The sequence below is a fragment of the Hippocampus comes genome, unplaced genomic scaffold, assembly GCF_001891065.2.
Source record: "Hippocampus comes isolate QL1 unplaced genomic scaffold, H_comes_QL1_v1.1 scaffold123, whole genome shotgun sequence".
Lineage (NCBI taxonomy): Eukaryota > Metazoa > Chordata > Actinopteri > Syngnathiformes > Syngnathidae > Hippocampus > Hippocampus comes.
In genome coordinates this window covers 90,090-116,353 of record NW_017804997.1, presented here as the reverse complement: position 1 = coordinate 116,353, position 26,264 = coordinate 90,090, and the positions used below count along the sequence as shown (strand labels likewise).

General features: G+C 40.3%; 1 protein-coding gene across 2 annotated transcripts; it reads right to left on the bottom strand.

Annotated features, from left to right (window-relative positions):
• Nucleotides 1-1,171: 1,171 nt before the first annotated feature.
• On the bottom strand, nt 1,172-25,796 carry mapkap1 (MAPK associated protein 1). 2 transcript variants are annotated; one of them, XM_019894650.1, is made up of 12 exons: nt 25,504-25,796; nt 22,841-23,142; nt 18,271-18,357; nt 13,254-13,402; nt 11,633-11,805; nt 11,372-11,548; nt 10,901-11,010; nt 7,186-7,293; nt 6,842-6,982; nt 5,119-5,256; nt 3,371-3,468; nt 1,172-2,080 (listed from the first exon to the last, which is right to left on the bottom strand). In XM_019894650.1, the coding sequence occupies exons 2-12, from the start codon at nt 23,121-23,123 to the stop codon at nt 1,958-1,960; spliced, it is 1,587 nt and encodes a 528-aa protein (XP_019750209.1). In that variant the 5' UTR covers nt 23,124-23,142; nt 25,504-25,796; the 3' UTR covers nt 1,172-1,957. The 2 variants fall into 2 exon arrangements, with proteins under 2 accessions (XP_019750209.1, XP_019750217.1); XM_019894658.1 differs by having other exon boundaries at nt 25,529-25,796.
• Between the last annotated feature and the right edge of the window lie 468 nt (nt 25,797-26,264).

Genomic DNA, 26,264 nt, shown 5'->3' with positions numbered 1-26,264 from the left:
TTGAAAAATCTCGCGGCACACGACTAGCTGAAAATGTGAAAAAAAAACCCTGCTTATTTTAACAATTAACGTGTTATAGTGTTACCATAACCGTATTTAACATTGAAGAATGACGTTATAACAGCTTGAATTGGAATCAAATGAACACAAAGAAAAAGGTATTTTATGATCTCTAATATTTATTGCTTCACTGTCGTCCTGCATTCATGTGGCACAAATTTGCTTGTCTCTAGTGGTCGAAACACAAGGCAATTGGCTAGCTGTTGCTGCTCCCTATTGGTATGAGAGGGTACTACATGATTACTTTCTGGGCGATAGACCGCACAGGCATACAAATTGGTTATTTTCCCGTGGCATACCGGACAATGTCTCGCAAGCACACTGGCACAGGGTTTGAAAAATACTGGTTTAAGTTCCTGAAATGACGGGTTTAGTCACAAGAAAATGCTTACAATACCTCACTTATTTATGACACATAAGAATTTTAAATTTTGATAGAGATTTTAGCAAGCATCATGGAAGTTGACATGTTTGATTTGCTTTCGCGGGCCACATAAAATGATGTAGCGGGCCATATCTGGCCCCGAGGTCGAGAGATTGACACCTGTGACGGAGGCTAACTGGATGCATTCACGACATTGTTGGATAACTAGAAGGCAGACACATCAATTTGTAGATGTTCTGTCTGATTTTTGTGGTTTTATGATCGAACTGTCAAATGTGTAAAATTGTTTAATCCATATTTTCCATTTAGTACGGCTGTTGATAGTCTTTTTTCCCACCGTGCTGCTGTCAAGTCAAGTTAGTCTTGGTCAGATTGAAAAAGAGATTTGTTTTAATGTTATAAAAACCTAACATTTGACCATGGGTGTGTAGACTCACTCAATATCAGTAGTTCTTAACCTTGTTAAAGGTACAGAACAACTTGTTCATACGCACATTCACCGAACACTTCATAAGGGGAAAAATCAAAATATGAATCAAGAAGTGTTCCTTCAGTTTTGAGTTGCTCAAATTATGCAGATAGGACACTGAGTCCCATCACTTTATGTGATGCATGTGAATCCATGTTGTACATATTTGTCTGCCCGCTTTCTTTTTGTTTTTTTTGGTTTTGTATTTTTGCTCGACATAGCATGTATTAAAAAAAAAATTCTAAAAAAAAAAAAAAAAAAATCACATGACATACTATCACGACAGTCACACATTGACGATTGAGCGAACTACATTTCCAGCAGCACTGATTGAACAATCGATATGTGGTCATCTGCAGCGGGCGTGTCAGAACTAATTTGACATGTTGAGTGGGGTATGTCTTCACCTCCAAGGCAAGGCTCCGTCGAACCCCGGAGACCGATCAAACCCGGATTAAGAACCACTACTCTACATCCATTGTAAATTGATTTTGGGAACCAAAACAAAGCTACATCTGTGGACATAAATGATGAATAGATAAAAATGCCATTTTGTGGACTGTTTATAAATTAAAATTTTTCTTTTGCAAATTTTTTTTAGTCATTGTAACCCATTGAGGGGAAAAAAAAAAATCAACGCTGCTGTATATTTTTGTGTGTGCTGCACACGACACAAAAGCAGATCAAATGCATGCAGACATTCAAGGAAAAAAGTCAGAATGAAAGGGTCCACAAAAAGTGCTGGACCTCGAGTGGGCATTTTCACATTTTATCCCCAGCAGGACTTGAACTGTGTTCCTCTGGCTTCAAAGCACAAGTGCTACCAGGTGAGCTATTGCCACCCAATAAAACCAATCTAGATAATTTATGTATATTGCTATTTTGTCGTCTGTTGGGACATTGGACTCAATCCTTCGATCTTCTAATCTGTGGTTGTTGGCGAGTTTATTCAGTGAATTTCGGTTGAAAAGTCTCCATGAGGCTCTTTGTGAGTCGGACTACAGTTTTCTTGACAAAATAATAACTGCACAAATGTAGTCTCTCTACTGGCCGGCCTTCTTCTCTTTCTGAAAACTGAAACTTGTCCGACGGCTGAGCTTCCTCTGCTTCTGGGCAAAATAATCAGCCCGTGTGGTGCTGGCTCTTGACTCGAGGATGTAGTTCACCTATGGATAAATAGCATTTCATGAAAATGAAACTATTCACTGCACAAAAATTCGGAAGGCGACACAATTGTTCACACACTGGAGAAAAATAAAGATTGCTGTGTCTGTTTGAATGCTGTCTGCAAGTTTGGCTTAAGGTTACTCAATTAAGGTGGATGAAAGAGCTTAAAACAGGACTGATTTCTTAAAACCGAGGTACAGTAGTAAGAACTTAGACGACCCTCTACCACCGATTTAGGAAAATTCCCGTCCCTTCCGGTGACTGCGTTAGAGCGGGCTGAGGGATAAGGAGAGTTTTAACCCGTTGAATGGAGAGTCGGCCAGGATTTTCCCGATAGCCTGATTGGTAAGCAGGATCTGACATTTTGTTGCACAGTAGAATAACAGTTTGAAATGAATGAAAAAAAATGATGTTAATAAAATTAAAATTATTCTAATTCTATTTGGTGTCGGTACCAGTGCCTCAAAACCGGCAATTTAAAAGCAATGATAAAAATGGTTGCCGGTCCACGAACAGCATGTACTTGTTTCAACTGGTCCGTGACAGAAAAAAGGTTGGGGACCACTGACCTAGAACATGTCATTTGTGGACGGTCCCTAACTCAGACGGTAAGAGCGAATGGCCCGGCCACTTTTTTGACAGCGCAAATAATGGCGAAATAATGTGGATTAATCGGCCCCAAAATATATGTGGACATTTCTACTAAGGGCCTACTTCACCCTCTGAAAAGACCAGAAAACGATTAGCCTTTTCATGCTTGATTTAAAAGAGCCAGAAATGAGGAAATCGGGTTAAGTGCCTCTTAGGTGTCAAATCTGTTTGTTTTTTTGTCCATGTCACTAAGATACTCAAACAGAATGCGGTCTGAGAGGTTTTTCCTCATCTGAATTGTTCACGGGTCGTTATATATTTCATTTAAATCTGTAAGGGTTAGCTTGATTTATCCCCCCCCCACCCCGCCCCAAAGTCCACATCTATAGGGGACACCCTTCACCACCTATATGAAAATGAGGTGCTTTAAACGCTCACACTCGGCTGAAGGGTCGGTCCAATTCCAAAAGCCGACCCCCAAGGCAGGAGGGTGACCGTGACGTAACCTCCTCAGGAACAATGGCGCGAAATCCTCATTTTTTGGGGGGGGGGGGGGGGGGGGGGGGGTGCTCATGGCTGCGTGATCGGGTGTTCATAAGTTGAACGTTCGTAAGGTGAGGACTACCTGCGTGTGTGCGCGTGTGTAAACCCATTTCATTTATTGTCTCATCGCAGACATCTGCGAGTTAAAAACTCACCTTTAGAACAATTTCATTGACTGTGGCAGAATCAGACTCAAAGTAGAGAGGTTTATAGTCATGGTTGCTCATGTAAGTGATCTTGAATATGGCATGGTCTGGAAGAGGCAAAGAGAGGAAGATAAGTAAGTTTTAAAAAAAAGAAAACACTCAATAACTCAGTAAATGCGGAGATATTCCATTGCTGATCTGTGTGACATCAGATGTTTTGCTGTCCATAACCTGGTGTGTGGCTGAGAAGGGCTTGAACCTTTGCTAGATATTGAATGACTTGAATGATGAATTCCAAATTGTTTAGAAATGGCCCTACAACATTTCCAAATTAATGGTGATCAACCATTGTTTATCAAAAGGCACCAATGTCAACCTTCAGCGCTGATCACACTTGCTTGATTAGTGGGTTAATCAATTTGATAAGTAAGGCATTTTCCGGTTTATAAGTCGCAGATTTGTTCATAGTTTGGCCGGGGGTGCGACCTACACTCTGGAGCGATTTATGTGTGAAATTATTAACACATAATTATACAATTTGACAAGTTATTTTCACATCAAACCGCAAGAGGGCGCTCTAGGTCGGTGTTGATAAGTTGACGATCGGGTCTGACGTATACGTTTATGCGTCATGTAAAGTTAGCATATCGTACACTTAATTCAGCCTGTTGTACTCTTTTTATTTTAAATTGCCTTTCAAGATGACATGTCTGTTCTTGGTGTTGGATTTTATCAAATACATTTCACAAAAAATGCGATTTATACTCCAGTGCGATTTATATGTTGTTTTTCTTCTTTATTATGCATTTTATGGCTGGTGTGAGTTATACTCCGGAGCGATTTATAATCCGGAAAATACGGTAGTGTTTGGTTTCTTAATTCCTGTGAAAAGGAAAAAAACTTTTTATAATACAAATATAGTGTAACAGGTGTCCAGTCACTCCAGGATTTGTGAAGTCGTGATTTCAACTATTAATGCAAAATCAAGAAAATCCCACAAAATCACATTTATCCACAACTTTGTCGAAACACAGCAACTTTCCCGCAACATCTATGTTTTGAAAATGCACGTTTCACATTAGTTTGGGAATTTATTTTGCCTAAAATGGCTCATAGGCACTTTACTGGAAATGGCACTAGCTGAATTCATGAAGAAAAAAGCCCTCATGTCACATCCTTTTTTTCTATGTTGACGAATGTTGACAGCTGAGTGTGATGTGGAGCAGAGAATACGTGAAGCGTTTATCTATTAAAAATCACAGTAAATGGCCGTGCAAACCAATACCCAGACGTCCCACACGAAAGCGGGTGTACGCTATTTTGTTCCAGTGCAAACCAATAGCACTACTACGAAACACTTTTCACATGGCAAAAACAAGTCAGTGGAAGCTGCAAAGTTTAAACAAGACATAAAAAACCTCACGGATTACAAGAGGCAAAGTGGAACTGAGCATTGACTACTTGGAATTTGTCTTTAGTAAATGACCTGTTGTATTGATCAGTTTTTGTGTGAGTGCGTGTGTTTTAACGACCACATGAAAATGTTTAGCTGTTTAAAGTCACACCACCAACAGGATTTATTTACATAAAGTCTCTTCGGGTTTGTAAGCTTTGGTAATATTCTGTTTGAATATAAACACTGGGTTTGCATAATGGGGAAAAAAAAGTACCTCAATAAAGAAGCATTGCATTTTGAATCCATTGCACCAAAACAAAGGGGGAAGGCGGATTACTGTATTACGATACATTGCACTTACTGGGGCTTCTTTCTTCGACAAGGTCACAGGCACAAAGGTGGTCCGAATCGATAGAAATGGGTTTCTGTCGAATCCAAAACTTTGTGCTGGCCTTCTGATTGGTGACAGGGTCAATTTCTACCTTTTCTCCTGAAATCCCTGAAAGCAAATTAATGATTGTCATTTCACTTTTTTTTTTTTAATTTTGTTCAAATTAAAGCTGCTGCAATCCAAGCCATGAGCACTTAGGATGTATATCGCCCCTATTTCAATGCACATAGTTATTTATCTGTTGTCCTCATTATAGACATACCAGTGTCAAAAGTCAAGCTCCATAAAATACTAAGGGATACAGTATAAATTGTATGAGATGGTCAGTTTGGGTTCCAAAAGACTCAACTGATACCGTATGGTTGATGTAAACCAAGAATAATAATACAGTTACAGTAAGCATTTTAATCATTAATCCAGAAACACTGAAACATTTTGATCAAATATCATATCGCCACCAAATCAGTAGCATGCATGCAAGACCCCCAAAAGTTAAAATTATTAACTCATCCATTGCCAGCTATTTAGCCGAAAGGATTTTTCAAGACCCGTAGAAAATTGTGCTTTATGATTTCTATCCATCTATCACACATACATACACACACATACACACACCCACAACGAATCTACCAAAAAAATAAATCTTTTTTCATGAGGAAAAATAAATTCTGCTCTTCAGTAAGTAGCAGTAGAACATAAATTGTTTTCCCAAAATACAGCCATTTCTCGCCAAAAGTGGAGAAAACAACCTTTTTGTGAAAAAGAAGCAGAACAGTGACTTGGGCATTCATACTTTTTGCTTTTGAGACGCATCTGCAATGTGAAGAGTGGCTACCCTTGATAAAAGAGCAAAAAACAACGTTTAGGATTGGCTTTTTATATCCGAATATGAATGTATTAACCAATATACAAGCACTGTGAAAAAATTCGGACTCACCACATGGCACGTCAGTCATGGGCTCGTATTGTTTAATTACTTTTTACAATCGTGACAGTCATCCTTGTCATTCACGTCTCACGCGCGCGCGCGCGCGCGCGCACACACACACACACACACACGCGCGCACAAAGTTCATCGTTCATGAAAAGTTCATGCAAACTTCATGCATAGGTCATGCATCAGTGCAGTGTTTATCTTGCAAGAAACTGTTTTTTGTGTTGTTTATGTTGTTATTTAGTAGGAAAGTATTGTTTAGATATTTGAGGTATCACAAATTAGCATATAGGTGAAAGTGTTCCTTGAAATGCATCCTTTCACTAAAAGCTCTTTTTCTCAGAATTTTTCTTGGACAGGAGTATTTTCAAGAAATTTACCATTGTTCAACTACTGTTTACTCGAGAATGGTTCAAGGTAGAAATTCAGTTTTTTTCCTGATAAAAGAAGAGGGTTAATGCTTTCCATTGCTTATATAGCTACAGAACACAATTTCCTGTTGGCCTTCAAAAATTTGTGAAAATGGTCAATAATGGCTGGCAGCCGCTTTCCCAATTTGAGAAAAACGTCTAGCATTAAATCAGTTAACATTTTCAGACACCAAAGCAGTCAGTAAACAGCGGACATTTCAATCTATTGTCTAACAAGATACTGACATTAACTAATATTAGATAAATACAAAATGGGTCTATTAAATATAAAATTAGACTTGATGGGATGAACACATTCCCTCGATACATATCAGCCTGCAGGACATACCGAGTTGAACATCTGTTGTGAAACGCAGCTTGTGGATCATACTAATCTTGAATGACTTATAGTGATGGCTGCTCAGCATATCTTGGACTGAAGTGATGTCAATGGGTGGGTCTTCCTCCGAACTCTCCTCACCTCTGGTACCTGGAGATTAAAATAAGACACATTAGACAGATAAAATAGACAGACAGGCATCAGGGTAGACAGACAGATACATACAGTAGCTAGCTAGCTAGATAGATAGATAGATAGGTAGATAGATAGATCTGTTATATTTTCTGTCGACTGATATACTGTATAGTCATACTATAAATAAATAAAATGATAAAGATTCTGGAAAGACTTACTGTTTTCTCTGACGAGGCAAAACTCAAGGGTGCTCTGGTTTTCAAGAGTGGAATCTAGGTCTACTGCAACATTTGGGTCTGTTTGCTTCTCCAAACGATACAGAGGCCCTGTTTTGGATGACAGTTAAACTTGATTATTGATTGTCCAGTGAAAACAAAACATTTCAGTTGTCACCATACAAAAGCTTGACTTTGGTACTATACCTGCAAAAAGTACCCCAACACCAGGATGAAATGGTACCACTGCAAAAACTTATCAGTAAAAAGCAGTGAAATAACAGCTCCCAGCTAAACTACTTTATTATTTTCATTTGTATTAATTCAAACAATTACGATAACAAATTAGAAAACTTTTTTAAACACGTTACAACAATTGAAAAAAGTAAACACAAAATCCTAATCATGTATGAAAACTCACAAAAAATGTGCTTACTCTTCGGGCCTGGTGCAAAATTTTATATGTCAAAGTTGTATTAATTAATGAAAACAAAATGGTTCTTTAGCACCACCTACAGCGGAAAAATAAAAACCAACCCCGGTACATTTGACCGAGGCCTATGAAAATTGGCAGGCATGTGTAGCACCCGGAGATGTACAAAAAGTCCACTGCACCGATAGTCTAAAATTAACAGAATGTGAGCAATGAATTTTCAAATGTCCAATTTTTCCCCATTTAAGAGGGTCATACTTTTTCACCACTGGCCTCCCATTGACTTCAGACTTGGGCTGAGCCATCTTAAGACCTGGGACAACAACAGGGGATAAAATCTTTGTGAAAAACTATATGAGAGGGACGGGCATCAAATTTTCATTGTTTCATATTTCCTTCGCTCCAAAAAATGCTTAATAAATCCCATGCACACGCTCCAAAAACTATATATAAATATATAAATAGTCGTGACATGAAGACATCTACATAAAAATATTTTGTTATATGTATTGTGGCGCCTAGTGGCAACAAGAAATGTATTAATTTACATCAGCAAAGGGCGTGGCCATTACAGTGTCGCAAAGTCTAATTATTCACTGTGGCAATAAAAGCTGCTGTAACTTGACCCTGATTAACCTACGTTCTTAAGATTTCCAAGACATCTACAAACTTAATTTTCATCGAAGTGCGTGTTAATCAGATTTACCTTACATTTGCTCGGAAGAGTGTTTCGGCCTTTATGATGTAAAACACGGATTTTGTGACTTCACGAATCGCTAATGCAGGGACAATGCGCAGTTTGCCAATAAAAAAGATGCAGAATTAGAGAAAGATGTTGATGAAAACTCATGAAAGGCCTGACAAAATGACCAATATTTTATTTGTTTACAACTAATTTTCAAAAAATGGTTAATTTTTGCAACCCACCACCTACGAAAAAGTCTCTTGGAGCCATATGCTATTTAAAATCTCAGAGGACATGCGCCATTTAGAATTTACTTCAAAATTCTGCATCGGGGCTTCCACCCAGTGGGATATGGCTGGAACTCCTCACCAGCGAGGCGTCCTCATCTGGCTCCTTTCAATGCAGAGGAGCAGGAGGTTAACTTGGAGTCTCCCAGATGACCGAGTTTCTCACCCTATCTCTAGAGGGAAAGCCCAGATACCCTGGCGAGGAAACTCATTTTGACAACTTTTATCCAGGATCTTATTCTTTCAGTCACAACCCATGGCTCCTGACCATAGATGAGGGTTGGAACGTAGATCGACCCGTAAATCGAGAGGTTCACCTTCTAAGCTCAGCTCCATCTTACCCCGATTCTCCTGCCAGTCTTCCGCTCAGTCCTCCCCTCACTCATCAACAAGACCCAAAGAACTTCTTCCCTTCGGGCAGGATCTCATCCCCAACCTAGAGAGGGCATTCCACCCTTTTCCGACTGAGGACCATGGTCTCAGATTCACACACAGCTGCGAACAGCTTCAGTGAGAGTTGAAAATCACGGCTTGAAGAAGCAGAGGTGTAGTACTGAAACCACCAAACTGGACACCTTAACATACAGGGATTGGATCGCCTATACTAGGCTGTCTGATACCCCATAATGACCCCTCACCCAAAAAAAAAAAAGATAAATCGGGGTATACAGTCAAATGCCTTCTCCAAGTCCACAAAAGACATATAGACTGGTTGAGCGAACTCACATGCACCCTCAAGGACCCTGCCGAGGGTGTACAGCTGGTCCATTGTTCATGGCCAGGACGAAAACTACACTGCTCCTCCTGAATCTGAGATTCGAGCTCTTGACAGACCCTCCTCTTCAGCACTCCTGAGTAGACATTCCTAGGGAAAATGAGAAGTGTGATCCCTCCAAAATTGGAACACATCCTCCGGTCTCCCTTTTTATAAAGAGGGATAACCACCCCGGTCTGCCAATCCAGAGGCACTGTCCCCAATGTCCATGCAATGTTGTAGAGGCATGTCAACCAGGACAGCCCAACAACATTCTGAGTCTTTAGGAGACAGATGTCAAACTTAAGGTCAGGGGCCAGATCCGGCCCGCCACATCATTTTATGTGGCCTCGTGAAAGAAAATCATTTGTCAACTTGCATGATTCTTGCTAAAATCTGTTCCAAAATGTCAAGTTGTCATGTGTAATAAATAACCTTCAGATTTTGTGACAACTTTGTTACCCGTTTCCACTCACTTGAACAATACTTGACCAACTATTATTGTTAACTTGACTGATTTCAAAACGGGTAATCCAATAATGTTGTGTAGAAGTAATAAAGTGATGAAAGACCAGCCAACCAATTCCATGGTTTGTTTTTTAGGATGAAAAATACGGCAGAGGCTAGGAAAAGAGGTCAGGAGCAGAATAAAAAAGCGTCTGCCTTCGTCGAGAGCCAAGCAGAAATTAATTTTGAACCACCTCAGTGACTTTAACCACAGACATGATAGCCCAGACTCTGCTTCCTCAAAGGAAGACTTGTCAGTGGAATTGAGGAGGTCTTTGAAGTATTGTCCCAACCGAATCACAATGTCCCAAGTCGAGATCAGCAGCACCCAATCTCCACTATACCCAGTGTTAATGGTGCACTGTTTCTCCCTCCTGAGACGCCGGATGGTGGGCCAGAATTTCCTCGAAGCTGTCTGGAAATCATTAGCTAAACTCTCAGCGACCCCCAAAGCTGCATTCTGCTTCACAGAAAGTGCCCATCAGCTACCTCCAGAGTCCCACAGGCCAAAAAGACACTTCTTCTGTTTGATGGCATGCCTGCCTGTATCCACCGGAGGGTTTTGGGGATTGGCGCCATCTCAGGCACCAATTACCTTATGGCCACAGCTCAGGTCAGCCACCGCAACAATGGAGGCAGGGAACTTGGTCCACTCCGACTCAATGTCCACCACCTCCCCTGGGACGTGGGCCAAGTTCTGCCAGAGGTGGGAGTTGAAACTCTTTCTGACATCAGTAACAACATGTTGACACGCAAATCATTTCCTCTTAAGCCCCTATCCCACTGAGGGGCGAACGTTCGCGAAGGTAACGAATGTTGCGTTCTCGTCAGGGTTTGTACAAGGTCGCCAACATTCGCCTCAAGTTCAAAAATTTTTATCAAGTTGAACATTTCCTTGGAAAAAAAACCCCATTAAGATGTCGACAAACATCTAGTGAATGTCTGGAGAACATTTGGTGAGCGTCTGCGGCCTTGAAAAAACCCTGACATGAATGTCCATTTTGATGCCTTTGGAAAAACTTCGCTGGCTGTCGTTCACCTGGTTTCATTACCTGATCCTTTCTGTGATCCTTTCCTCTTCTTGAGTGCTTTCTGAAGAATTTCCTTCATGGTTACTTTCAGACTGTCCACGGGGATTAATGAAAAACCCTGAGCAGCATTTCTATAATGGATAAGGAAGGGAAAATTATGGAGATTTCTATACATTTCCCCCAATCATTAGGACAGAGATTAAATAACAATAGAGTAAAATTTATGCCATTCCCAATACAAGAACACTGGATTACACAGCGGTACCTTGATTTGAGAGTTGAATTTGTTCGTGACCGTGATCATGATTCAAATCCCTTAGCATTTAAAATGACTGTAACTTCCCTCATCAAAATGAACAGAACTGCAATCATTCCATTCCAGCCTTCTCAAAATAAAAACATTTTGAGTGTGTTTATTTTATTGACTTTAACAAAGAAAGTCATAATATGCCATAATGGATCTGAGAACTTTTAAAATAAATTATCACTTACATTCTGACAAACAGCGATTGTCGCGAACCAAGGCCAGGTGAGGTGTACTTCTCCACCAATGCAAGGGTGCTGAAACCAAACTTGTGGATTGGCTCATTGGAGTCCAGAGGAGGGAAGTCTGTGTCCACTTCACCATCATCTTCTGCAATGTGCAGGCAGTAAGCGTTCACATTCTCACTGCCGACAGAGTGAACATTAGTCAAAAGAGATTGAAACAATTTTGGGGAATGTGAAAATGCTCATCGAAATGTTTGTACATACTTGAGTTTGGGTTCTCGTCCCTCACTTGTGTATTGCCAACAAATAAGCCCAATGAGGTCATGAACGCGGGCATTGGCTATGGTTACTACTGCCATGGGATGAACTTTTTCCTGACCAATTTGCATTGAGAGGTACACATCTATCTTTTTTGTCGCTGTTGTGCCAATATGGCCCTTGAAGAAAGTGGTAGATTTTACAGAGCACAGAAAATACAGAAACATTAACCGCATTGCCTTTTAACATAAAGCACACAACTGGTGAAGACCATCTTAACTACCAAAATTACCGGACTACAAACCGCACCTGATAAAAAGCAGCAATAGCTAAATTTAGCCATTAAAACTAATTTGTACATACTTTAGCCACTTCAAAGTTTGGGGAAAAAATTTGCGGCTTATAGTCCGGAAAATACAGGACTCAAATTTAACAAAGTTTATTGACTTTTTTTGCCACTTTCCTTGGACACTACAGTTCAGAGATGAAAGTGGACTTTTCTGAAAATTCCGGGAAAATAAATAAATAAATAAATAACACACGCGCGCACGCACTTGGCCGATCAAGCATGAATTAGTTTACACAAAACGCTATTCAAATACTCGACATTCAATGATTAATCTTCCTTTTGTGTGCACACGTGTACCCTTTGTGGCTTCCGTTCGGGCCGAAATTTCGAAATCTCCAAGATATGGCGAGGCCATGAGAATGCGAGGCGAGGGTATTCCTGTTGTGGCGACTCCACTGAAGCTAAGCGAGCCTCAGCAGTAGATAGTCCGCTGCTCTCTGCTGTGCGGGTTTCAGCGCGACCATGTACGCAAGCGCGTCTTTTGATTTCAACCAATCAGCGCCGACGCAAATGACGTCACACACGACAACAGCTAAGCTAAGTTAGCCGAGACGACACTCGAAGTCGAAGGGACACGATTTTCTGCCAATCTGTGTTTTTCCCTTTTTGGCCAAATATATTTTTTACGACAACTGTCTTGTCCACGGCGTCTTTTATTCGTTCCACTGGGGTTTAGCAGGTGTGTTTATAAAGAGACGAAAATTGTTTGGGGACTATCCCCCACGTTCTAGTTGAGATGGTATAACGGTTATACCATCTCAACTAGAACGTGGGGGATAGTCTCCAAACATTTTGCCTCTTGGGTTATACTATAACCCAAGAGGCAAAATGACGCTTGCTACTGTTGTTGCGAGTTGCCATTCGTTCTACTAAACCATTAGTCAAACGCCATCATGCCTTCTGTCGTGATTACACAAACAAAAATCTCTTTACTGTTACTAGTGTTAGTGCCTCAATATGGCTACGCTCGTGAAAGCAATACAACGAACTCAAACGCGTCTTCGTTCAATGTTGTCAACTAATATCCGGATTATGCAAATTTTCCTCAATTCTCTGGAGAAATTTTCATAAAAATTTGAAAAACCCAGAATTCCGGGAAAATCCGGAGGACTTTCACCTCTGACAGTTCCATTAATCATTCTAAGAGTGAAATGAACGACCGAGATTTAACTCCTTTTTAATCGTGAAAACACAAATCTTCTTATTCAAAACATAGTATGACATTTTCATCAAGTACAGTCTGATTGCCACTTTTAAAAAATAAGCTGCAGAACTCACCTTGCCATCAAATTTGGAGTATTCATTGAAGGGGTTGTTGAGCTGCTGGGGACATTGCTCCAGTCGTAGCGAAAGAGTAGATTTCACACATGTCGACCGCATTCTATCTTTAAAGTCACGTTTTTCAAAAAAGGACCCCAGATCCTCCACTAAACAGAAAGTAAAACCAAAACAAGACACACCTATTTAAAATAATGCACATGAATAAGTATGGCAATTAGTGTAAATATTCAAAATTAATAAGGTCATTTGCAATGAACACATTTTCAATCTTCAACAATTGCATTGGGTTAATTAGCAACTTGGGAGTTATGACCGTATTTTCCGCACTATAAGGCACACCTAAAAGCATTCAATGTTCTCAAAAGCCGACAGTGCGCCCTGTAATCCATATATAAGGCGCATTGCCTTATATATGGAGTAACAGTCTCTTTATATTCCCCACTGAGTTGTTTCCCTGTTAGCACCATTTATTCAATTTGAACTCTGAAAACAGTGGCCCCGATTCTTAACCTGTAATATTTCATTCCATATTTTCCGGACTATAAGGCGCACCAAAAAGCATTCAATTTTCTCAAAAGACGATAGTGCGCCTTATAGTATGATGTGCCTTATATATGGATCAATATTCTGATTTCTTGGACGGAGTATTTTAAATGTTCTGAAAAGCGCTTTGTTACAGCTGCAGCGGTTGTGAAAGCGCTATATAAATAAAGCTGTGTTGTGTGTTAGTGTTCCATTGCCATCTAGTGGTGATTATTAGCAGGAACCAATTGTAAGCTAAAAAGGTTCTACCAGACACTAATTGACATGTGCATTCACCAACACCCACTCAACCAGACAACTACTTTGTGAGCATAGTTAATTACCGACCAAACGAAAGAAGGAGACAAGCAAGACCTCTAAGGATATTTAGCCCCTTGTGGATGTGAGCCCACGAGGTTTGTGTGCCTTTTTGTTGAATCAATGATACTTATAACTTTTGTCTTTCACTTATTGTTTTGTCATGTCATTTGCGTTTATATGTTTCATGTCCAAGTTTGTGACCAGTTCTCATTGTTACAGCTGCAGCAGTTGTGAAGGCTCTATACTCTATAAATAAAGCTGTATTGTATTGTATTGTATTCCCTTTAGCGTAGCACCATCTAGTGGATGCATAGCATAACCGTAGCCACTATTGTAGCTTCTATTCTATGCGCCTTATAATGCAGTACGCCCTATACATGAAGACTGTTTTAGAATAGGACATTCGTCAAAGGTGCGCCTCATAATCCAAAGTGCCTTGTAGTACAGAAAATGTGATCAGTCACCCCAAAATATTATGCACACCATCAACAAAGCAAACGTGTTGAACATGAACACTGAAAGAATAACTTGGGAGATAACTAATTTATGTTAAAAAAATGAACCTAAACACCTCTGCCAATGAAGTTAAACATTCACGAGTCCCTCTTTGATATCATCTTGACAACTCTCTCATCCACTGAAATTTTAAATCCATGAATGGTTTCTGCCTGTACTACATATCATTTGAGGATGCCACGAATTGCCTCACAGAGTCAATCATCAATCAATTGGGTAAAACTGTCTCATGACGGTCTAATCCCGGTTCACACTCCGTACTTGTGGTATGCTCCCATAAACTCCCCATTATTCCAGACCAAGACATTACTCAGTCAAATATTGATTGATTCCGTAATCCTGTTGCAACATGGTAGTGACCTCTGAGCCAATTAGAACTCCATTCATCTGGGCCATACAAAGTGGCACAGCATTCAGCAATGTGTTAGCGTGTATTTCGGAGTCCTCTGCACACATTTCTCCTGGTCAGCTTTTGCTGGGGATGGTAAAAATATAGGTTTAAGCATCACTGAAAGTCTTTTGATGGTCCTGCATCAAGACGATCTTGGGACTCCAATAACACCTGCAGCACACATTTGAAAATACTTGACTGCTGATCATCAGTGGCAGTGTGGCACCATTTGCCGGACAGAAACTTTGCCTTAATCCAACCAATTTCCTTTTTGATTACACACACACGCACAAAAAAGTAAACAATTTCCGTCAAACTTTATTTAAAAGTCAACTGTTTAATTTCTATTGCTCGACATTGGACGATATCACGGTTGGCATCAGCAGAAACAAATATTTTCTTTCCCATACCGCTTTAAAACACTGACTTGGTTAACAACATCCAATTTCCCTCACGTGATAACTACTGCATATATCTGATAATGTCAAATAATTAATCATGCACCAGTGAAGAGCAGCGCACAGTGATCTGATTTTTATGGTCAGGTGTATCTGGGCCTGAAATTCACCAGAGGTTCTGAACACAATATGGAAAATCTATTAAAAATGAGTGTGTAGGAGTGGATTGAATGAGTGTACAGGTGGATTTGATGAAATGTACCTCAGTATTTTTTTTTTTTTAAATGAGGCCAAATTTTAAAGGAAATGAAAAATGGCCCCGTAGACTTTTTGTAGGTGTTGGGCTGTCACGCCTCGAACTTTTGGTAGATTTTGGTGAAACAGTCAACTGGGGCTGTTTTGTTAAAAATGTGTAGCGAGCACAAGTAAGCCATTTTTTTTAAACTGCCTAAAAAAACTCTTAAAATAGTGGTTATTTTGATGTGTGTGCCAAGTTCCATAGATTTTATGAATTTTAGGACCATTAAAATCTGGGTCATTTTTCTTCGCAAACAGTACGTCGCCCAGGCTACAGTGTTGGGCAAAATAAAAAAACTATGCTTTTTATTTGTGTCTTGATCATCTTTAGCTGAAGCAACCACAGGTCGAAACAAACTAATGAAATCTGTCGGAGGGGTTCTTTACAATGTGACCTCTGTTAAAGGCCTAAAATGGGGCCAAATTTGAAATTCAATTCAAAATGAGGACTTTAGCATATCAATCCAACCAATCAATCAATCAAACTTTATTTGATCGCAGTTTTCAGACATTAAAAAGGCAACTCAAAGTGCTTAAGGCTCCAAGACATTTTTGTCGGGCTTGGGCTGTTATGTATGCCTTCAACTTTTCGTTGAGACACACAACCGTGGGCTACTGGGCCATTTTGGACCATTAAAATCAACACCATTTTTCTTGGGAAACAGTTGTATTTAACATTTCTAATGATTTTACTTCATCACACTAAAAATGATTGTAAATGGACCATTATATTTTTTTCACATGCTCCTGACAACATTCAAAACATGAAAATGTGATATATTGCACACCTACAGTTGTTTCACAGTACAGGCTGATGATGTGATATTTATTGCTAAAAGTTCTCTCTTTGTTCTCAGATCTGTGAAGATTGGGTTTCAACTTGCACAGCTGTCAGATTCCCACTTCGGGTTTGTGATTACCCATCCATGAGAGCATTCGTGAGAGTCATCAATGGACGAGTCATTCTGGGTTATCATCACGTTCAAGAAAAATATTGAGATGCAGTTTAAGAAAAAAGAAGAAAAGGAAAAAAAGAAGAACTGAGGATCCACATTGACAAAAAGACTTTTGCCGTCAAATTTGATGGAACCCCTAATGTTCAGGGGAGATGTGTGCTAAATAACATTTTTCAATTAAGAATATATGTATTTGGAAATATCTGGTGCTTTTCAAGCTTGTCTTGTAAAATTCCACATAAATTTGCAGAAAAAAAGTTCAATTAATTGTAAACATTTGGTTTTGAGGGGAAGAAAAAAAAAACTTTGATTTCAACTTTTAGGAAAATTGTCGACAAAATCATCTATTTTAGCCCACAACAATCAAAAAATGCCCACAAAATCCTGGAGGAAGTGAATAAAGGTTCCCTTGTCTTACAATTTACTGGTACTACGTCACTTAGTATTTTCAGTCGTAAAAAACATTTCATGGCAAAATTAACTATTTACAGTAATTTATTATTCCCCCCCCGCCCCAAGATGGCGCCCAAGTAGGCAGCTGTCGGCAAGTGCTCTTCAAGTGCCTTGCGTTTGTTTGTTGTTTTTGTCTTTTGTTTTGTCACATGGTGTTGTTGTTACGCCGGGATTAGACTGTCATGAGACAGTTTTACCCAATTAACTGATGATTGACTCTGTGAGGCTATTCGTGGCACCCTCAAATGATATGTAGTACAGGCAGAAACCATTCAAATCCATTTAAAATTTCAGTGGATGAGAGAGTTGTCAAGATGATATCAAAGAGGGACTCGTGAATGTTTAACTTGATTGGCAGAGATGTTTAGGTTCATTTTTGGCAACGACATTCGTCAAAGAAGAAGAATCTGCTTGGTGGTTGCACCTTCTCGACAGCACGCGTCTACCAGCACTGATTTTGATCGGGAGGAATGTCGGCGCCATTTGACTGTCGTTGCTGGACAGGCCCGGGGCGCTTGTGTTTTGCGCCTGTAATGGGCAACATTTTCACAGCCCCGCTTTGTTCAGCGGAAAGGTCGGTGCTCATGGACAGTCTGCGGCTGGATGGATGAATGGCTTGAGGAGCCGACGATGAGAAGAAAGGAGCGTCAGCGCAGAGCGCCGATGCGTATGTGGAACTGGGAGTCGTGGCTTGGAATTGAAGCGGATTTACATGGGACAGGAGAAGAGAGCCAATCTCTTTTTCGTTAATGGATGCTACAGCTTCTTGTTGCTTTTAAACTTAGCTTGTAGCAGACGTGTGCACATTTCAGCATGACGTCTTTGATCCACTGGTGAAAAGGACGCTTTGGTTCGCTCCTCTTTCATCTATAACTGTTTCAAACAACAACGTGTATGCAGGAAAGTGGTTCCGATTGCACGACTGTCTGTGTCTTATGTGTTGTGTTGTTTTATTTTGTCATTTTATGTTAACTGTTCTTCTGATGGCGGCGCAGGCACCCACAGCAGCTCCTCTTGTTGCATGTTGTCTTTAAGAGGGAAGAAATTTCATCTAGCACACTTGACAATAAAGTTGTACACAGACATTCAAACAAAAACACTTGAGAAAGAGTTAAATGTGATATAATATTGGCCTTTCAGAAATGGTAGGTAACACTTACCTGATTGAGATGATCTTTCTTTCCACTGAATATTTTTACATTTGATTTGGTTTTGACGCTCCTTCCTCAGTCTTTCAAGTCTTTGGGCTGAAACAAGAAGCACAATTACAAAATTTGAGACAGATTCAAAATGGCAAAAAAAAAAAAAGAAAAAAAAAGGTTTCTTCAATATTACTAAAAACAAGCATTGCGTAAATAAAGGAAATGTGCTTCACACAAAATGAACATTAATGAACATTGGGGGAAGTTAAGTGAAAAAAAATCTTTACAAGAATATAGTGCCCGACGAAAGTATTAGCCCACTTGAACTTTTTGAGCTTTTGCCACATTTCAGGTTTGAAACGCACAGAAATAAAATAGGGTTTTTTTGGGGTGATGAATCAACACCATGTGGGACACAATTGTGAAGTGGTTCCACTTCACAATTAAAATATATGAGATATGGTCAACTTTTATTTACAAACAAAAAAACCTAGGAAGTCCGATGTGCAAAATTATTTATCCTATTTTCTCTCATGCACCAACTGACTCCAAAAGTTCACTGACGATTTTTGAATGATCCAACGTTGACCTAAACGATTGACGATGATAAATACTAATAGTAATAGTTTCCACCAGGGACAACAGTGGGACCAAAATTCGGCCCGGTGGCCGTCAATCCGGCGAAAATTATTTGTTCATCCATGCACCTGCAGCAGTGCACCGTGAATGTTTATTTGTCAAAGATCCAACTTCAAAGCAGTAATGTTGATGCACTGAGGTAGACTGGCACTTGGAGCAGCAGTCTACAATTCAACATAAAGGACAAAAAAAAAAGCTCATGTTGTTTAAACTGCAATCACTCGTCTCCAAAATGTATGTGGGCGTCTCACGTACGGCTCCATCAACCTCCAAAAATATTTCCCCAATATTTTTTATTTTATGGATGACGTGTTTCTCTCATTGATGTAAATAAGCTTCGTAGTTAACGTTTCTATGAAGAGGAAAACGCTCCCCTAAAATCCGTAATACTTGGGCGATCATTCTGATATTCTCAGAGGTTGATGTGGGCATAAGTAGAGATCTCAACATACATTTTGATGACTATTGATCGCATATTAGCTGACGTTTAGTTTCCTAAATTATGGGTTTAGACTGTCGTGGTATGTCACTGTACGCCATATAAGGGGCATATGAGGGGCATATAACATGAGTGTCGGGAACTAAAGAGACATTTGAACCGTTAATATGGAAGATTCCATGGGATCCACAAACTCTTTGGACATTTAAAATGAAGCTAGATTTTTTTTTTCCCTTTTTCCTTTACATTTTTTTCTTTTAAATTTGGCAGCCGGTCAAAGCGATATGTCAGCATTTAAAATGAAGCTAGATTTTTTTTTTTTCCCTTTTTCCTTTACATTTTTTTCTTTTAAATTTGGCAGCCGGTCAAAGCGATATGTCAGCGCGGTCAACTTTTATTTACAAACAAAAAAACCTAGGAAGTCCGATGTGCAAAATTATTTATCCTATTTTCTCTCATGCACCAACTGACTCCAAAAGTTCACTGACGATTTTTGAATGATCCAACGTTGACCTAAACGATTGACGATGATAAATACTAATAGTAATAGTTTCCACCAGGGACAACAGTGGGACCAAAATTCGGCCCGGTGGCCGTCAATCCGGCGAAAATTATTTGTTCATCCATGCACCTGCAGCAGTGCACCGTGAATGTTTATTTGTCAAAGATCCAACTTCAAAGCAGTAATGTTGATGCACTGAGGTAGACTGGCACTTGGAGCAGCAGTCTACAATTCAACATAAAGGACAAAAAAAAAAAGCTCCTGTTGTTTAAACTGCAATCCCTCGTCTCCAAAATGTATGTGGGCGTCTCACGTACGGCTCCATCAACCTCCAAAAATATTTCCCCAATATTTTTTATTTTATGGATGACGTGTTTCTCTCATTGATGTAAATAAGCTTCGTAGTTAACGTTTCTATGAAGAGGAAAACGCTCCCCTAAAATCCGTAATACTTGGGCGATCATTCTGATATTCTCAGAGGTTGATGTGGGCATAAGTAGAGATCTCAACATACATTTTGATGACTATTGATCGCATATTAGCTGACGTTTAGTTTCCTAAATTATGGGTTTAGACTGTCGTGGTATGTCACTGTACGCCATATAAGGGGCATATGAGGGGCATATAACATGAGTGTCGGGAACTAAAGAGACATTTGAACCGTTAATATGGAAGATTCCATGGGATCCACAAACTCTTTGGACATTTAAAATGAAGCTAGATTTTTTTTTTCCCTTTTTCCTTTACATTTTTTTCTTTTAAATTTGGCAGCCGGTCAAAGCGATATGTCAGCATTTAAAATGAAGCTAGATTTTTTTTTTTCCCTTTTTCCTTTACATTTTTTTCTTTTAAATTTGGCAGCCGGTCAAAGCGATATGTCAGCGAATTTGTCGGATGTGGCTATTGCATTATAATGTATCCGCTATGAAATCGGCAAATCGGGAAATTGAGTTTCAATGACATAATGCAATCAAAAACAATGATTCGGTATTAATCCAGTGAGCTGTTTTTTGACAATACATCTCGAAATAGCAAGTGAATGAGGCAACTTCACACTTAGCTTCACTTTACCACATTCAATTCGGCTGTGTACAAAGAAGATGTATTGCAAATGTTGTCTATGATAATACTTGCGGTTGTCTCAAACGGCGCCATTCAAGATTATTAACTGGCATTTCATGTGCCCCGCCCCGTAGGAGCTCTGGTTGTGGTTCTGGTTCCTACCCTCACCAATGGTCACAAGCTGTGGGGTGTGACTGAAAGATCAAGATTCTGGATACAAGCGGCTGGAATGAGTTTCCTCCACAGGGTGGAGAGCGATAAGGTGAGAAGTTTGTTCATCCGGGAGGGGTTCGGAGTAGAGCCCCTGCTCCTTCACATTGAGAGGAGTCAGATGATGTGGCTTGGGCATCTGATTGTAATACCTACTGCACACCTCTGTGGTGAGGGGTTACGGACACTGGATTTTTCTGCTCAATTTATATTCTACAAATGCAATATTAATCAGAATACCGCGTTTCGACTCGTAAAGGTGCATATACCATATTATTGTCAAGAAAATGTTTGACTTGACTTCCCCTTCAAATTGGACTATCCCTCTTATCTTACCAGCAGCCCCGGGTTTCTCATGGCTATCTTGTTGGAGCCCTAATAAGACAGCCACAACATATCAATTCTTAATCCCCATTTCAAAGGATTGCAGCTTTTTGACCAGAAATACACATCTTGACCAATGTTTCACCAATTTTACCATGAGAATCAGGAGTGCCCAAAGTTAACATTTAGTCAACCTTTCAATTCTCCAACCCCAAATCAATTTAATCATCCAAAAAACAAACACCCCCTCCCCCGCAAAAAAGAAAAAGTTCAACTCAATGACATCACACCACAGCACCATAAACTGCTCGTCAGGTAAAACGTTTTCAAGCTATCATTTCCCCAATATGATGATAAATCAATTGAAACACCCACCAACACAAAATGTCAAAAAAAGGATCCTGTCATTAAAAACAATCCACTTTTAAAGGATTAATGTCTCTAAAAAACATACACTTTTGTTATTAAGTGCGAATCGGGTGTGTTGCAACAGGGAGAAATGGAAAACATGCAGGATGGCGGCCCTCGAGGACCGGAGTTTGACACCTGTGCATTACTATTTCTAAGTGCTGCTGAGAAAAGAAGGGCTTTACCTTAGCCAGCTCCTTAAGATGAAAGAAACTGGATTTAACAACAGCACCGAATTGCCTGTCCAATTTAAAATCACTGCCCATTTTAAAACCCAAGTTCGAGACTGTTGGCTTTAGACAAGACGCTAGGGGGCCCAGAACTGAACTGGTTGCCAGCCAATCGAAGGGCACACATAGACGGACAACCATCCGCATTCACACTCACACCTAGGGAAAATTTAGAGTGTTATCATTGAAACGTGTACACCACAAAGTTGAGAAATACCATAAAGGGCTGTAACTTGTTAATTGTAATCCATAGTACTTACCTCACTATTTGACAACATTTATGAAATACAATGAAAATGCATGCATTGCCCTAGTGCAACCTTCAATAGCACACAATTTGGTTTGCATGTCATTGTAGTCCCTGCGAAGCATTGGAGATGTTTTCACAGTTTAGGCCAAATTTGTCTGGGATTATTCATTCATTGAAAATAAAATATCTCATTTTCAGATACATGCTCTGTCAGGTGGCACATAATATTCATAGTATCTGACCTATGAGCTTCTGAAACGAAATTTGTCAAGGTAAGAGTCCCAGAGCAGAGCATATTTTTGTCAGTACTGTATTCTATTTTTTGCAGACTTCAATTGTAATCTGGGATCACTTCAAGGGACTACACACTGGCATTGAAATTTTAAAATGGGCCCAGATTGGTTACACAAACCCATCAAACAGTGCAAAGCAGGATTTCTGTGTGTCCTTGCATGCATTAGTGCAAGAAAAGCCTCACAAAAACCCTGCGCTGCAAATCAGGTGACCCCCGAAAATAAATGTACCTGTGTTGGAGCGTCGACGGATGCCAAAGTCCCAGCTGGAGGTGATGTCCATCGATTGGGAGAGGTCACAAGTGTGGCTGTCTGTAGTGGTGCCAAACCCCTCATTGAAGGAACCTAACATTGATGACTCATAGCTGCTGCCAGGTACTTGAGCCAGATGACATTTCTCCAGATCCACATCCTGGTCGATAAGAACCATTTCACACATTCCTGTATCATCACTGGTCACGTGTGACTGTCTGATGTGGGCCAGAATAATAGCTGGATTGTCCAAGAAAGCCATTTCTTCCCCTATGTGAAAACTGAGACAGAAATTGAATGATTTTTTTTCTTCCTGACTTTACCACTTGCTAAAGTCATTCGTTCCCTTTTAATTAGACGTGGAGGCACGTGTTGACAGCGGTTATTATCGGAAATTAAGCTTCATTCAGGAAGCAATTCAACTACATCTTTCGCCCAGCTGTAATTGGGGGTGTCCGCATCCGATATTGATGTCGGTCCGACATGAGCCAAGGAAACAGTATCGGATTTTATCTGCCCTCTGCCCTCAACCAAAATCTCTGATATTAGATAACAACCTAATGACAACATTTCAACCTCTTTTGCCGTCGACAAATGGAATTCATTCCGATCCTTCTTTCAATCCAAAATCGACATCCTCTACATTTCACTAACTACCTCACCCACCTTCCTTTGTCCCTCAATTCACACCTGTTCTCCACTGTTGAACTCACCAAAATCATCTCAACAATGAAATCCTCTACCTGCATACTGGATCCCATCCCATATTCCTTCGTCAAGCACTGCTTTCCCACCATCTCTCACGTTGTCATCAAAATTGTCAACTCCTCCCTCAAACTGGCTGCTGTAACCCCCGTCATCAAAAAAGCCGGATTCAACCCTGACCTCATGAGCAACTTCCGACCCATCTCCAACCTCTCCTTTCTATCATAGAACGTGTCATCGCATCCCAAATCAAGGCCCACTTCGACAATAACCAAGTCTTCGAACAATTTCAATCTGGATTCCGCACAAAACACAGCACCGAAAACCGCAATCCTTAAAATCACCAATCACCTCCTCCTCTTCTCCGACTCTGGCCTACTCTCCATCCTTATCCTCCTTGACCTTACCGCCACCTTTGACACCATCAACCACTCCATCCCACTCTCTCGCCTGAAATCAACATCACAGACAATGTCCTCACCTGGCTTCATACATGTTTTACAGACTAGAAACAATTCATCCACATCAACAACTGCTCCTCCTCCTCTGCCCCCCTGACCCTCAGGTGTCCCCCAGGGCTCTGTGCTTGGTTCTCTTCTCTTCATCCTACCTTCTCCCACTTGGCTAAATCATTCATCATCACGGTCTCCGCTTTCACTGCTACGCTGATGATGTCCAACTGTACATCTCCACCAAATCCATCACCCCAATAACCCTGTGCAACTGTCTTTCTGATATTAAATCTTGAATACAAACGTTCTCATTCTAAACTGCACTTAATTTCGCCTGTTAATCATTGGTCCCTCACCCAAACTGCCTCCAACTTTAACCTTTCTATCGACAACTCCACCCTGTCACAACCTTGGTGTTCTTTTTGATAATCATTTTTCTTTTAACCAACATATCACCCAAATCACCAATGTATTACCATTATTATCATCATCATGTTCAACAACACTTCGACAAGGTCGCACTGGTTGGGGATTCGAACCTCCAACTGCTGGGTTGGAAGACTACCACTCTACCACTGAGCCATGCCGCCAGATGGTTAAATTAGCAACCAACAATGTGAATGGTTTTATTAATTCTATAAAAGCATGATTGACAAAACTGAAGCGAGATAAAATTGAAGTGCCTTTTTTTTTTGCAGGAAACAAACCTCTCATAGACAGCATGAAAAACGACTGGGCTTCGAACACCAATACTCATCATCATATACTGCAGGACAAAGACGGTTCCGGTATAACGAAATTAATTTTTTTTGTGATTTTTTTATTTTTTTAATCTGGTGTAATCTTAGTCATTGACGCAGAGTTATCAATAACTTTGGTTTCCGTCATCACTTGATAGTGTTTCTTGGTGATATTCTGAGACAGTTTTCATTCTCCCAAGGTGAACCCATCGTTGCCTGGCCGGTAAGAAGGTATTTTATAACGTTACATCAAATCCAAACTACTGACGTGCATGCTTTAGTTGGACAGCTTTTATTTCGAAGGTGGGCAACCCCGCGAGCTCGCGGAAGATTACCGTAAAGCACAATATTAACAATCGCCGTGGCAGCTGTCTTGACTTTAATTTTGCGAGTGGAGGCTGCCCTGACCGCGGTATTTAACTGGTCATCGACAAGAAGATCAAGCCGGTTGAACTCGCTCCTCCTTTCTTTTTCTTGACTGTACAGGGAACTTCCTTCATGTCGCCGGGCGTCGTTTAAAAAAATTATGCAAAACACATTTACACTGTAACTACTACTGAGATTAACATATTGAAAATAGAAACAATAAATGCACGAATTTATCTTGTTTTGAGTAAATGTAGGTGATGATAGTTAACTGATTTAATCAGTGTTCCAGCGGTCACACAAAATTCATTGGAACGCTGTGAATGAAATCAAATTGGATCTTCCAGTTGCATCTGACGTATAAATTGAGAAATCTTACATTGGGACATAAACGACACTGCTACCTCTTTGCGTATTCTTATTTTCTCCAGTTTTGCATCTGGCTTTTCGGCGCACCACTGACACTTTCAGTTCCGGAGTGTGGATCGGAGACACTCAGAGCCCAAATCTCATTTTCTTCATTTGTGACGTCCTCGAACATCACTGTTCCGTTTACATGACGGCGCCTCCAGACAGAAACCCCGCCTTGGGTATCTTCGGATTCTCGATTTTGTTTTGGAATTTTCTTTTCCGATCCGATCAGGGAGCGATAACCCGGAAGTGCTTGGATAACAGCCGGGCTATTGCTGCATTTGAGGAGGATGGGAAGGCGGAATATCCAGTACCGACCTCAAAGCGTTCGAGATGAGTGTAAAGAACTAATATGTCCGATTTTAAAAATGTGGTTATGGTTCTAGTTCATCAAAACACATTTTGACCTACAGCAAATCTTATTTCTAATATCCTTAATTTATATAAATAAATTAATATTTTATCTTCACAGCATTTAATTCATTTCACCAAATAACTTGCATGGAGATAGGGTGGTGGTACTGGTTAGCACGTCCGCCTCACAGTGCGGAGGTCCGGGGTTTGAGGTTCGATTCCGGTCCCAGCCTTCCTGTGTGGAGTTTGCATGTGCCTCCCCGTAACTGTGTGATTTTTCTCCAGGTCCTCATGGTAGGTTAAGTGAAAACTCGAAATTGTCCCGAGGTGTGACTGTGAATATAAATAGTTGTCTGTCTTTGAGTGCTCTATGAT